This window comes from Equus asinus, chromosome 4, assembly GCF_041296235.1.
Source record: "Equus asinus isolate D_3611 breed Donkey chromosome 4, EquAss-T2T_v2, whole genome shotgun sequence".
NCBI lineage: Eukaryota > Metazoa > Chordata > Mammalia > Perissodactyla > Equidae > Equus > Equus asinus.
In genome coordinates, this window is record NC_091793.1 from 111,158,419 (window position 1) to 111,173,705 (window position 15,287).

The window sequence follows — 15,287 nt, forward strand, 5'->3', positions numbered from 1 at the left end:
TCCATCAGCTCCCTCGCTTGACTCACAACTGGCCTTCTGTGGGCTTCGTCTTTTGGCAGCGCAATTGGCAGACGTCATCCTCTCATTCTTAAAAGTCAAATTTAGGGATTAAGAGTCCAGTTAATGCCGCTGAGCGGGAGGTGTCCTTGGGGAAAGAGAAGTCTCCTGAACATACCCACTGGGGTACCCAGAATAGATTTTGCAGCTGCACACAGATCTCCTCTTGTCTGGCGTCTCTGCTGAGTAATGTAGATTCTGGGACATCAAAGGGGCAGCTGGTGACTTTGAACCAAATTTTACCTTTCAATTGAATCCAGGGAAATAATTTGCAACAAGGTGTCGGACGATGCAAAGTGCTATGTTGAACGCTAGATTGTGCTTTATTTTTTCCTCCCAACTTCACGTTTCCATGCACCAAAATGTTGATGCTACAAATATCGGATGCCACGCTTACCTGACAGGCTTCTTCCATCCCACCTGGGCGCGGGGGCTCAGAGCAAGCGCGCAAACCGCGGCTGGAGCCCGCCTCTCGCGACGGGAGCGGGCTCGACCGGCCGCGGGTTCCCTTGCTGCCCCGGGCGTCAGAGCCGCTCCGCCGCTGGGGCTCCCGCAGTCAGCCCCCCGCGCGCACGCGCGCTCGCCTCGGGCGGGCTCGGCGCCTACGGTCTTCTCCTGGGCTGCGACTGGATGGCTCCGGAGGGCGGGGCGGGGCGGGGCAGGGCGGCGAGCGAGGGCTCGCGGCCACGTGACCAGCGCCAACATGGCGGCGCCCAGCGGCGTCCACCGGCTCGTCCTCAGAGGTAAGCACCTGGAGGACAGCCCCGTGGGGGTCCGCGCCGTCGCTCGCTCGCTGCGCACCCGGGTTGAAAGGGGTACACATCCGTGCTCAGACGTCTCGGCGCACACGAGTGTACTTTCAGTTTTACGGACACGCGCACACTTTGACACATTGACACGCTGCAGGAACAGACACCTTGGTTCACTCGTCACTCGCTTGGACCACGTCACTGCGTGGCATCTGTTCACAGTCACTTAAGATTAATGGGACACTGTCTGAAGTTTTCTTCTCCACTTTTGTTGTTTGGTTAGCGTAGCAAACTTATTTACTCCGGCTGCGGAGAGCTGAAGCTACCATAACTCTGAAATGTACCTGGACACCCAGTTGACACAGAGAAGGCAACTTGTAGCTGTTGGCATGATACAACACAAAGCCAACAGGATATAATGTTGGCTTTGGGGAACTTGAAAAATGGGATTATTCTCTTCCAGTGATTTAAAGTTACGAAGAGGAGAAATTATGTCTGGGTAGCTCTCAGTAAGTGTTATCCTTGCGTGAGGGGTGAGATTTTAGTAAATGTACAAATAGTTTTTCAGCTGAATTAGGGGAATTTTTGTTGGATTGGAACTAGTTTCTGAGTCTTTATTGGAAAGAACTAGGAAGTTGTTTCAAGAATGAAGGGAGACGGGAACTAACGTATTTTGAGGGACTGCTTAGGTGTCAGGCCCGTAGGAACAATAGTCTTGTGAGGTAAATATTATTTTCATAGTAAATAGCTGTCGTTTATTAAATGCCTTTTAAGTATATGATACTGTGTTAAACACCTTATATATAGTAGCTACCTTTTAAAACTCAGTGAGATAGGCATTATTCCCTTTTGCAGACAAGAAAAGTGAGGCAGAGAGGTTAAATAATATGACTAAGGTCACAGATGGTAAGAGTCAAAATGGGCATTTGGACATGACTGATTTTTTTTTTTTTGACGAAGATTAGCCCTGAGCTAACATCTGCTGCCAATCCCTCCCCCTTTTTTTTCCTGAGGAAGATTGGCCCTGAGCTAGCATCGGTGCCCATCTTCCTCTACTTTTTATGTATGGAACGCCTGCCACAGCATGGCCTGACAAATGGTGTGTAGGTCAGCACTCGGGATTGGGGCCGGCAAACCCCAGGCTGCTGAAGGGGAGTATGTGAATTTAACCACTATGTCACCAGGCTGACCCCTGATTTTTTTTTTAATGGTTCATTCCTCACTGCATGGCATGGTCTGTCCATAGAAATCAATGTGCAGAGTTCAGGTGGGACAGGACAGCTCTGATGAGTGTGTGTGAAAAGCAGAGAGGAAGATGTTTTAGAAAGAAGGAGATTGATAGGTGGATAGACCTCAGTCTTTCGGAGTTAGTGGAGATGAGTAAGGAGCCACAGGAAGATTTGAGGTGAGAAACGTGTAAGGGGAAGGTGCTGTAGGCAGTATTTTGGATGGTTGGATGGAAGAGTGGAGGTCAAATGAGAGTGCAGCCTTGTGAAAAGAGTGCAGTTTACATCTTTTAAGATCTGGGTTCCAGTCCAAACTCTGTTTACTAATCAAGTTACTTTCTGTTTCCTCTTTTAAAAAATAATGGCATTTAGACGTTTTGTGTGTGTGCGCTGCAGGTAATGGTGAAGAGGATCGAGTCAGGGTAAAGGAGGAGGCCAAACACGTACACATGTGTCCAACACGCAGGTCCGACATGGAAATGAATACGTTCCTCCACGTCTTCTGCTCTTCTACCTATATACTCTGTTTCCATTAATGGGATCACCATCTAGTCAGTATCTAAGTGAAAGCATTTGAGTTCTTTTGGTGTCCACCATTGCCCTCAATTTCTTTGTCCAGTGAGTCAGTAAATCCCATTTTTGGATCCCTGCAGTTTTCTGCATGGTGTGGGTGCAGTTCTTCCCCGTTCCTTGCCTAGACGAGGTCCTTGTAGCTGGTCTCCACCTTGTCCTTCTTCTTCCCCACAACCGGAATTTCTTTCTAAAATTCGGATCTGATTATGATGCCTCCCTACCGAAAAGCCCCTGGGAACTCCTCATTGCTGAGATAAAGTCTGAATCCCTTAGCATGGAAGAATAACTCCATCACAGTGTGGCCTCAGTTTACCTTTTCAGCCTCATCCCCTGCCAGTTCCCTACCCTTCTATCTCTGCTAAGGTTCACCATTATGTACCTCTATAATTGCTCTGCCTGCAATGTCCTTTTTGTGTGTGTGTGAGGAAGATTGTCCCTGAGCTAACATCTGTGCCAATCTTCCTCTATTTTGTATGTGGGATGTTGCCATAGCATGACTTCATGAGTGGTGTCTAGGTCCACGCCTGAGATCTGAACCAGCAAACCCCAGGGCACCAAAGTAGAGCCCTCGAACTTAACCACTAGGCCACCGGGCCAGCCCCTGCAATATCCTTTTTCACCCAGAAAACCATTCATCCTTCAACGTCACACTTAAAGGCAATCTCTCCTTTAAAGCAGCATTGCGTCTGCCCAGTCAAACTGACCCAGTCTACTTACGTAGCAAGTAAGGTGTACCTTATGGTGTACCTTTATCACAACAGTTCTCACCAGGTATCAAAGTATGTACACTTATCTAAAAAGTATTTGTTTACACCTCTATCTCACCTGCCAGAGTAGGAGCTTCTTACGGGCAAGGATCTTACCTTCTTCATCTCTGTCTCCCCAAAGCCTGGAGAGCAATGTCCGTACATAGTAAGTACTCAGTTTCATAACTGAATGAAAGACCTTTCAGAATTCAACCTCCTTTGGAAATATTTGTTCACAAAAGTTGTACAGTAGGCCTAAAGAATAATTTATCTCAAAATGTCAGTTTTCTTCACATGATAGGCCAAACTAGTGACTTTCTTCTTCCTTCTTCCCTCCCTCCTTCCCTCCTCTGCATGCTGTCTCTCTCTCCCTCTTTTCCTTTTTTATATTCCATCTCCTTCTGATAATAATTTAAGGCAATTTTTACATCTGCATAATTTTTTTTGTCAACTGTGAGAATTTCATTCCAGGTAATTTGAATTGTGAGTCAGACTTACTGGAGATGATTGGAAAACAGAGATTGGAGTGGGGGAGGGAGAGAAATCTAGAAGTGCCTGAGGTTTAAGTGGTGTAGTCATGGGAGATATGAAGGAAGCTGATGGAAGTAAACTCTTGGACCTAGTACTGTCCTGCTGTCTTTCCACAATCCATGTGGAGGGAGCTGAAGCTGGTGAGAGGAGAGGGGGCAGACTGTTGACAAGTCCAGCAGAAAGTCTAAGAAAGGCACTGTTGGTGAGTGTGTGAAATAGTTTGGCCTTTCCAGAGGTTTGTGTGGCAATGTGTATCAAGGTGTAAGGTGTACATTCTTTTTACCTAACAATTCTGCTTTTAAAAATTTATCCTGAGAGAACAATAGGATCAGTGTGGAAAGATATATGAGTAAGAATGTAGCTTTATGATAATAGTAATTGGGAAATATTAGACAGAATCTGAAATGTCTGTTGGTAAGAGAATGGCTAAATAAATTATAGTTCATCCATACAATGGAGTACTATGCAGCCATTAAAAAGATGATGTAGCTGCATGGGAGACTTGGTTGTTGACATATATTGAGAAAAAAAGGAAGGGTATAGAACAGTATTTCCCACTTATGTAAAATTATATATCTTTGTTTCCTTATGTGTTTATATGCACAAAGAGATATCTGGAATGATGTTCACCCAAATGTTCATAGCTATTATATCTAGATGGTGAGATTGGACTGATTTTTACTTTCTTTATACCTGATGTGCTTGAATTTTGTACATTGAGAAGATAACATTTTTATTATCCAAAGGAGTATATTTTTAATGTATTAAAAATAAAAAGAAATATAGGGTCTGGCCTGGTGGCATAGTGGTTAAGTTCGTGCACTCTGCTTTGGTGGCCCAGGTTTGTGGGTTTGCATCTGGGCGTGAACCTACACACTGCTCATCAAGCCATGCTGTGGCCACCTCCCATATACAAAATGGAGGAAGATTGACACAGATGTTAGGTCAGCGACAATCTTCCTCAAGCAATAAGAGGAAGATTGGCAATGGATGTTAGCTCAGAGCCAATCTTCCTCACACGCACACACAAAGAAATATAAAAGGCATTGAATGTTTGAATGGGACCAGACTCGAGGGAAAGATGTCTTTTTACTATGCATACCCTCTGCAACAAAGCAAAATGTCTATGTAATTTATAATATAGGAAAGCAACATCTTCAAGATTTCCATGATCACAGAATGGTAAATGGAAATTACTTACATACACTCATTATTATAATTTAAGATGTATATAATGCTTATAATATTTTATTATTCTTGATTTTTTTATTTTAGCAAATGTAAATATATATATATATGCTTCTGTTCATTTGTGACTCTAAGGCCATAGATTCTTCCACTGAGAATTCTCTTACCATAGTGGTTTTTCAAAAATCTAGCCTCCAGGTAGGAGAGGGGCTATTGTATATCATGAATTAAGTACTTGAAACTTTTGTCAACTGACCTGAGATCCTTGCTACCTTGTGTGGCATCTGTAGGAAAATGTATCCTCAGTTTCAGCAAACCAACTTAGAATTAAACTTTTTGGATGCAGTCCATGGGTGATTTGGAAAATGCTAATATTAATAAGGAGCTTCCTGTGACTTAAACTCTATTCATGTTGATAACCAGAGGATGGAGATGGATTTTTGGTATATGATATTTTTTAACAAATACATTTCAACTCTATTATAATATAGCTTTTTACTGCATAACATACTTAACAATCAAATCGCGGCATGGCTTTCATTAATTTCTTGAGGTAAGATGTGATGAAAAAAATAGCATCTCCCTTAGGATACTATCAAAATTCTTTTTTATTTAATTGAGTTCATAATAGTTTACATCAATGTGAGATTTCAATTGTATATTATTTCTTCACTGTCACCACATAAGTGCTCCCCTTCACCCCCTGTGCCCACCCCCCACCCCTCAAAATTCTTTGATACAAGAAGTGGGATCTATATTCCCTCCCCTTGAATCCAGACCGTCTTGTGGCTGCTTCCACCAAAAGAGAGTAGGGGGGTGATGCTGTGTGACTTTCAAGGCTATCTTAGAAGGGAATGCAGCTTCTGCCTTGTTCACTGGAACAGTCGTGCTTGGAGCCTGAGCTGCCTTGGAAGAGACCCAACTACCCTGGGGCTATCGTGCTGTGAGGAAGCCAAGCCACTGGGATAGGCCACTTGAAAGTGGTCTCGTCAGGAGACCTAGTCTTTAAGTCATCCCCTCACAGGCACCAGATATGTGAGTGACTGAGCCCTCAGATGGTTCCAGACCTCAGCCATTGAGGCATCCCCAGCCTTCAAGGGACTCAGACATCATGTAGCCTCAGACATTCATTTCCGAATTCCTGACCCAAATAATTCATGAGCATATTAAAATTACTAGTTTTTGTTTAATACTGTTAAGTTTTGGGTAACTTGTTACACAGCAATAGTAACTGGAATGGTATAAAATATCTAATTTTCAGGGGAAAACCTAAGGAACCACTTGTAGGGAGTACATGCAGGCAGTAACGTGGACCTTTTCTCTCTATGCTCACTGTCCCCTTAATGATCTCATCAGTCCAGAGGCTCTAAACACCATCCATTAAGCTGTTGACTCCCATATTTATGCCCCCAGCCAAGACCTTTCTCCAAATTCCAGACTCATACATCCAAGTGCCTACTGAACACTTCCCCGTGGATGTCTGACAGCCATCTCAAAATCAACATGTCCCAAACTCCAAAACTGGACTTCTAATCTCTTCCCTAAAACTTGCTCCACTCCAAAGACTTCCCTAACTCAGTTGATGGTAATTTCATCCTGTCAGTTTCTCAGACCATAAACTTTTCTATCACCCCCAATTCCTTTCTTCCTCTCACTCTGTATCCAATCTGTCAGGAAATCCTGTGGAGGGCCAGCCCCATGGCTGAGTAGTTAAAGTTCCGCGTGCTCCGCTGTGGCAGCCTGGGTTCGCAGGTTCAGATCCAGGGTGCAGACCTCCTCCACTCATCGGCCAGGCTGTGGAGGCATCCCACATGTAAAGTACAGGAAGATTGGCACAGGTGTTAGCTCAGGCCTAATCTTCCTCAAGCAAAAAAAGAGGAGAGGGGCTGGCCCCATGGCCGAGTGGTTAAGTTCACGCGCTCCGCTGCAGGCAGCCCGGTGTTTCATTGGTTCGAATCCTGGGCACGGACATGGCACTGCTCATCAAACCACGCTGAGGCAGCATCCCACATGCCACAACTAGAAGGACCCACAATGAAGAGTGTACAACTGTGTGCTGGGGGGCTTTGGGGATAAAAAGGAAAAAAATAAAATCTTTAAAAAAAGGAAAAAAAGAGGAGGATTGGCAATAGATGTTAGCTCAGGGTGAATCTTCCTCACAAAAAAACAACAAAAAAAGGGAAAAACAAAATTTCATTGAATCTACCTTTAAGATATACCCAGAATACAAACATTTTTGTCACCCCCACTGTCACCACCCTGAGTTGAGCCGCTATCATGTCTTACCTGGATCACTGCAATAACCCACCAGTGGTCCTCCTGCTTCTTCTACCCTTGCCCTCCTATACTTGATTCTCAACACAGCAGCCAAACTGAGCTTCTAAAAATGTAAGTCAGAGCCAGCCCTGATGACCTAGCAGTTAAAGTTCAGCGTGCTCTGCTTAGTCAGCCCAGGTTTGGTTCCTGGATGCAGAACCACACCATTCGTTTGTCAGTAGCTGTGCTGTGGTGGTGGCTCACATAGGAAAACTAGAAGGACTTACAACTAGAGTATACAGCTATGTACTGGGGCTTTGGGGAGGGAGGAAAAAAAGAGAGGAAGATTAGCAACAGATGTTAGCTCAGGGTGAATCTTTCCCAGCAAAAAAAAAAAACAATGTAAGTCAGATCATGTAATTCTTTTGCTCAAAACCTTTCACTCAGAGTAAAAGCCAAAGTCTTTATATTGTCATATAAGACCCTACTCTTAGCACCTAACACTTTCTAACACATTGTATGATGTACTTTATTTGTCATATTTATTGTCTGTTGCCTATCTCCCCCACTAGAACGTAAGTTCCACAAAGAGAAAGGTTTTTGTTTTGTTACCTAACATATCCCACCTACTTCAAACAATGCCTGACATAATAAGCGTTCAAGAAAGGTTTTTTGAATGAATAAATGAAAAGTGGCTAGTTAATTCTGATACAATAAAGTTATTAATATGAATCTTTATGAATCAAATAATGTGTTAAAATACATAAAGTAAGAGCTATTAGAAGTAAAAGGAAAAATGGATAAAACCACAATCATAGTGGGAAACTTTAGCATGACTCTCATTTGGCAATTTATGGCACAGACATAATAAGGTTATTGAAGTTGAGAATGTTGTAACTAGTAAATTTGATTTAATATTAAATTTGATACCTTGGATTAAAGGGATTTTTTTTACAAATATACATGAATAGGATAAAACTTGATGAGTTACGCCACTAAAAAACCTCAATAAGTTCTAGAAAGAAAAATTATATAAACTACATTCTCTGATCACAAGGCATTAATGAACAGATTAATGGGGAGAGAGAAGAGATTTGACTGAAGCATTGTGGAAACACAAAGGGAATCTAGATAGTGGCGGATGTGCCATTAACACTGTACTGGACTTGGAATACACAGTTCTTGTTCTCCATGCATTCACAGTCCTTTAGGAGAATTGGACATTAAATCAATTATTACAACAGAGGAAGATAAATGCACAGATAGAGGTAAGCAAACGGTGCAATGGGATCATCCAGTAGAGACTGAGGAGTCTTCACCTTCACAGAGGAGGAGAAGACTGAGCTGAGTTCTCCTGTATAGGAGGGCCTGGTCAGATGAAGGAGTCTAGAGACAGAGTGGGCCTCTTGCCCAAAGTAAGGGACGTGGGAGCCCATGCAGCCTTCTGGGAGCTCTGCCGGTTTAATATGGCAAGCAAGTAGGGTGAGAGCTAGGGAGTAGCCAGAGGGGAAGTTGGAGATGGCTACTTTGGGCAGTAGAATATGCAGGATTTGGGGACCACCTGAATGGCTGAGGCCTGTGTGTGAGAAGGGGTAAAGATACCAGACTCCTGCTCCGTTAGGGTTGGAGGAAATGGTAGGTGTGCATGCAGATACTTTTTAGGTAGGAGAGGGGATGGAAATTGAAAAAACTTCATCCCCCAGTGACTTCTATTTCTTTCTATGCATTTTTGCAGAGATTAGAGATGAAACGAGGTGGGGGATTGGGAAATAGGAGGAAAAACTGATCAGGAATAATGGAAGGATTGCTCAGCAGTGTTGAGATCCAAGAGAAATTAGAGACAGTATATTTGTAGTGGCCCCTTTCATTGCCACTGTGTGATTTTCTTCAAATGGGCATCATCCTGTGTGTGTAAGAGTGAAGGTAGATGGTTGGGTTGATTGGAATTTTCCAGATGGATGCACTGGAAGGACCAGGGAGTAAAATGGAACTAATGAATTCCAGAGTCTAGCCTATGCTGGAAATTTCTTAAGGACATAGACCTTGTCTATCTTGTTTTTGGGGGGGGGGGGGCCATTATTATTACAATGAATAATCGAGAGTGTGGAAGTGAAAAGAGAAGAGGCTGATAGTTTGGAGGAGAAAGGAATTGTCCTAAGATGGGAATTCCTAGGAAGGTTGAAGAACAGGTACACTGGGAATGGGGAGTGAGAGAACAGGAAGTTTTCGGGGGAGTAGTCGGAGTTTCATGATGGAAGTGAGTTCTGAACTGGGTCAAATAGTTTTTAGTTTAACTGGAGAAAGAAGCCTAATACATATAACAATGCAGAACAGTATAGAAGTGGTCTGGGAATAAGAGGAAGGTAAGGTAATTTGGGGCTGGAGTGATTACTTCACAGAAGAAATGAGAGTTGAATAGGGCCTTGAGGGATGAGTAAAGTGGTCAACAGAGAGGCTGAGGGAGGCATTCCTAAGGGGATAAAGCAGAGCAGTAGTCAGGCCGGCCGGTGGCGTAGTGGTTAAGTTCACATGCTCTGCTTCAGTGGCCTAAGGTTTGCTGGTTGGGATCCTGGGCATGGACCTACACACCACTCATCAAGCCATGCTGAGGTGGCATCCCACATAGAAGAACTGGAAGGACTTGCAACTAGGATATACAACTGTGTACTGGAGCTTTGGAGAGGGGGGAAAAAAAAAGAGGAATATTGGCAACAGATGTTAGCTCAGAGCCAATCCTCCTCACCAGAAAGCATACATTAAAAAAAAAAAAAAAAGTGGGCAAATCATTTGGAAACAGGAAAAGTCAAGACATGTTTGGAGAGTTCTGGAATGGTGAGTTTGGCTGTAGCAGAGAGTTTGTATAGGGGAGGTATAGGAGATGAAGAGTAGTAATACAGGCTAGGGCCAGGTTGTGGAGAACCTTGGAGGCCAGCTTAGGGTTTATCTTATAGGAAGCCGAGACCACTGAAGGTTTTTGACAAGAAAGTGAAATGGTGTCTCCATTTTAATCTGCTGCTAGTGGTGTTCTGGATGTATTGGAGAGGGAAAGCCATGACATCAGTTAGGGGGTGGTGGCAGAAGCAAAGTGACAGGGCCCTGAACTAGTGCAATGACTGTGGGATGGAAAGGGAGAGATGGATGCAAGAGAAATGAAACAGAGAAGAACTCATCAGGCCCTGGTGACTTGTTGGAAAGGAGAGCCAAGGAAGGTGAGGATCATCAAAGCAGAAGAGGAGTTGGTAGAAGAGAGAGCCTAGTCAGGAAGAGGCTCAGGAGGAAGCTTTGGGATGACTCAGTAAAGGTCAGTGAATTTGGCCACTAGGAGGTCATGGTGGCTTGGACCAAATTTTATCAGTGGAAGGAACAGATGAAAAGTGATGGTTCTTAGTGGCTGTAGAGAAGTGTGAGGTTTTTGTCCTCTTTTTTTTTTATAACAACTTTATCAAGATAAAATTCATAGACAATACATTCACCTATTTAAAGTGTACAATTCACTGGTTTTTAGTATATTCAAAGAGTTGTCCAACCATTATCACAGTTGATTTTCATTTTCATCACCCCCAAAACTTCTTACCTGTTAGCAGTCACTCCCCAATCTTCCCATCCCCACCAGCCCTAGGTAACCACTGATCTGCTTTCTGTCTCTATAGATTTGCCTATTCTGGACATTTCAAATAAATGGACTCATATAATATGTGGTCTTTTGTGACTGGCTTCTTTCACGTAGCATATTTTCAAGGTTCATCCATGTCGTAGTATGTGTCAATACTTCATCCCTTTTTATTGCCAAAAAATATTCCATTGTATAGATATGTCACATTTTCCTTATCCATTCACCAATTCTTGGACATTTGGATTATTTCCAGTTTTTGGCTCTTATGAATAATGCTGCTGTGGACATTTATGTGGACATATGTTTTGTTTTTGAAATAGAGGCCCTGGCTGTTTAGAAGCAAAGGGAAGGAAGGAAACTGATAAGAAAGAAGGAAATCCACTGGAAATCCTGGAGATCAGGGGGCTTTCTGGAGAGAGAGCAGACTTGAAAGAGGTGGAAAGGAACAGAAGGAGGAGAAGAGGGAGATTCCCCTAGGAAGTAGGGAGAATGCCTCTACCTCTGAGGTAGGACTGGAGGAAGAGTGGGAATTTCTTTTTCTAGGAATGAAAATACTTTGAAAATATATTTTCTGATTATAAAGGTAATATGAAGCAGGCTGTGTATTAGTGCCTAAGAATGTGAGTTCTCAAGTTAGGCTGCTTAGGTTTGAATCCTGACGCTGCTGCTTACTAGTTGTGGAACCTTGGACATGTTAGTTAACCTACCTAAGTTTCAGTTTCTTCGTTTGTAAAATGGGGATGAGACAAGTACCTACCTTACTGGTACTTGTGAGGATTAAAGAAATAATGCCTGTGCAGCTCTATTAGTTACCTATTATGTAACAAATTATCCCAAACAACAAACACTTACTATGTCATGGTTTCTGAAGGCCAAGAATCCGGGCATGGCTTAGCTGGGTGCCTCTGGCTCAGGATTTTTCATGAGGTTGTAGTTGAGCTGTTGGCGGGAGCTGCAGTCATCCCAGGACTCGACTGGGGCTGGAGGACCCACTTCCAAGCTCACATGGCCAGCCTTGGTTCTTTGTGGAGACTTCACTTTCTTGCCACCTGTGTGTCTCTATAAGATTGCTCACAACATGGCAGCCTGCTTTTTCCAAAACTGGTCATGCAAGAGAGGGAGAACCAGGGTGGCCAGGACAGAAGCCACAGTCTTTTATAACCTGATCTCAGAAGTGACCTCCTATCACTCCTGCCATATGCTATCGATCACACAGACCAGCACAGTGTGGCAGACCAGGGTGTGAATGCCCGGAGACTGGGTCATTGGGGACCATCTTGAAGGCTGGCTACCACAACAGCTCTTAGCACAGTGCCTGACACATAAGAAGCCCTTAATAACTATTCATAGTGATAGTATTAAGATATTATAGAAATGTATAAAGAAGAAAGTATAAGTCACCCATGATCTCACCATTTGGATAGAAAGAGTAGGCATTTCTAAAATGATTTTTTTCTTAAGGAGGGCTACTGGAAATACGACTATGATTTAAACAAACTTTTAACACATCCACAAGAGAAAACTTTTCTTTTTTTGTGAGGAAGACTGGCCCTGAGCTAACATCTGTTGCCAATCTTCCTCTTTTTGCTTGAGGAAAATTGTCACTGAGCTAACATCTGTGCCAATCTTCCTCTACTTTATGTGGGATGCTACCACAGCGTGGCTAGTAGAGCGGTGTAGGTCGGCGCTGGGATACAAACCCGTGAACCCCGCGCGCAAAGTGTAGTGCATGGACTTAACCTCTACACCACGGGGGCTGGCAGGAGAAAACTTTTTAATTACTGAAATATTATGTTAGGAAAATTAACTTTGAGGTCCTTTTATCTCTCACATTTGGAGTCTATATATCACACTCTTATTTATCCTTCTATTCAGCATCGTAATAATTCTGAATTTAGGGCATCCCATACACTGTCTCTGTCATCAGTAAGATTATGATTTTCCTGTAAGATCAAGTAGAAATAGGTCAGGGATGAAAAGAACTCCCTCGCCATCCTCTCTGCCAACTGGCTGATGCTGCTGAAAACCAGCCCCTCTAGGAATTGATATTTCAAAAGACAGCTCCTCTCTGTCGTCTCCTGTCATTTCTCCCTTACTTACGCTCTGTGAATAGCAGCTGTTCAGGGCATTGCCAAGTGCAGGGGTGCTGCAATCAGAAAAGGGAATGAGCGACACAGCAGGAGAAGGCTGTGCCGGGTGTAGTGGGGTGCCGTTCTCTGTGATACAGTGAGTAGGTGGGGGACGCGACAAACAGCTAGGTAGCAGTATGATGGCAGTTGGGAAGCGTGTGAAAGATTATCAATTACCTAGATTTAAAAAAAAAAAGCCCTCAAACATCTCTTTCACCAGTCACTTTTCAGCAAAACCTCCTAACTCAGGGGTCAGGGAGACAGTACGCATTAAAGAAAAAATCACAGCTGCCGAGGGAAGTCTTGTAAAGTGGGCTTAGGCGGATTCGTACTTTATTTTAGCCTCTTTTATAAGGATCAGATTAATTTCTAATACGGTTTTCTACTTTAATGTTACTGCTTTAATCATTAGACTACCACCAATTCCTTCAGGCAATAGGAAGCGATTGAAGATTTAATGAGATTCATATTGCTTATGCTTAAATGTTGATGACTTCCTGCATGCATATTAATGATTCCTGACCTTGAGCTTAAACTCCTTCCCAGTACAGATTCTCATCAAGCGTACCTACTAGATCCCTCAGTGCTCCCCTAATACCTGGTTTGTTTCCAAAAGTACCTTCACCTGTCATGTTCAATGTGTCAGATTTTTCAGTACCCTTGTCTAACTCGTCTTCCCGTTCTTACCATGACTGTAAATCTGGAAAATTTAGGGGGAGAAAAATCAGCAACTCTTAACAGGGGATTTAGCCTCGTTTAAAAGACTGTTCTGTTCAGCAGACCTTGAACATGCCTTAATTGGTTGTCTAGGTCAGTATGTCCAACCGGCAACTCTCAGACCCCTTCCAGGCCGCCAAGCGTTTCTGGGTGGCTTGTGTGTGTGCGCTCCGGCTGTCGAGCAGCAGGACTCAGCCGCTGTCCCCTGCTTTGGTGGCCCCATCCTTTAGTTCACGCTCACCCCCTCCTGCCACAGAGGCCTGGGAAACCCTGACTGACCACCTGGTCTCCTCTTGCCCAGCATCCATGCGTCTGCACCCCCACCCTTGCCCCAATTATCCCCTCAGCCACTTCGGCAGATTTCCTGACCAACAGTCCTTCCCTGAACTAGGACCCAGGGCAGGAGTTGGAGTGTGTGAGAGAAGTGAGGGGACCAGAGTCTGAGAGAAGGTGAAAGTGAGAGCAAAGAAATGTGAGAGAGAGAGGAGAGAAAGGATCGCATCAACTGAAGAGAAAATGAATATTTAAGAACTTGAAGGTGAAGAAGTATGTGTACACAGAATGTGAGTGGGAAGAAGTAGGTAAAGAGGAGGAGGAGCTTGTGTACGGTGATGGTAGCTGCTGAGATGAGGAACAAAAGAGAGAAATTTGCGTGTGAAAGAGGCCACATGTGAGAGAATGAGAAGAGAAAATGGAGAGAGCTAAACAACAGCTCTGCTTGGCAGAACATGACCACGCATGTCGTTGGGAAACATGGTCTGACAAAGCATTTTTTTCAGATTTGTGAATATATTTATAACCAAAAAAATATATTATAAAAAAGTTAAACTACAAATAAATATACCCTTAGAAGAGTATATTACCTTGAGGTTGTTTTCAGATGTCCCAAACATATAGTCGTTTGATTCATAAGCACAGCCTGCTGCTGGCATGTTAATTGTTTTAATTTTGGCTTGTCCCAACCAAGACTTTGGACAGTATCAATTTTAATGACTTAAGTGCTTGCCGTTACTAAAAACAAATAAATGGGGTAATTTTTACACACAAATAGAAGTTTTTCATCTTTTTGAATAAATCTTCTGTTGATAGCAATTAACTAAATAGGTGGGGAGATATCCATTTTGTGAAATAGATTTTTCATATTTATCTTTATCTTATCAAAATCTTTATCTTTTAAAAAGAACTTTTAAAAAATAGCCAGAAAATTTCATACCTTTTAACTCAATTATTTAATTCTACTTCTAGGAATCTATATTCAGAAAATAACCAGAGGTGCTAGTAAAGATTTAGTTTCAAGGATGTCTATTACAGTGTTGCTTATATTAGCAAAGAACTGGAAACACCTTAAATGTCCAATAAAATAGAGGAATGATTAAGTAAATTATGATAAATCCGTAAGATGACAGGGACTGTTATATAGTCTTTAAACTACTTCCCCCAATTCTCCACACTGCAGTCAAATGATCTTTTAAAAAGCATGCTTTCCAATGAGATCATTTCAC

General features: G+C 43.0%; 1 protein-coding gene across 5 annotated transcripts in view; it reads left to right on the forward strand.

Annotated features, from left to right (window-relative positions):
• The first annotated feature begins 695 nt into the window (after nt 1-695).
• Nucleotides 696-15,287, forward strand: part of METAP1D (methionyl aminopeptidase type 1D, mitochondrial) — a 71,371-nt gene continuing 56,779 nt past the window's right edge. For 3 of the 5 annotated variants that reach the window (XM_014846580.3, XM_044768728.2, XM_070508101.1), the window contains exon 1: nt 696-800. In XM_014846580.3, coding sequence (XP_014702066.3) covers nt 761-800 — 40 coding nt within the window. In that variant the 5' untranslated portion in view covers nt 696-760. Of the gene's footprint in view, nt 801-11,259; nt 11,446-15,287 lie in introns of those variants that run through there. The other 2 variants (XM_070508103.1, XM_070508102.1) reach the window with 2 other exon arrangements.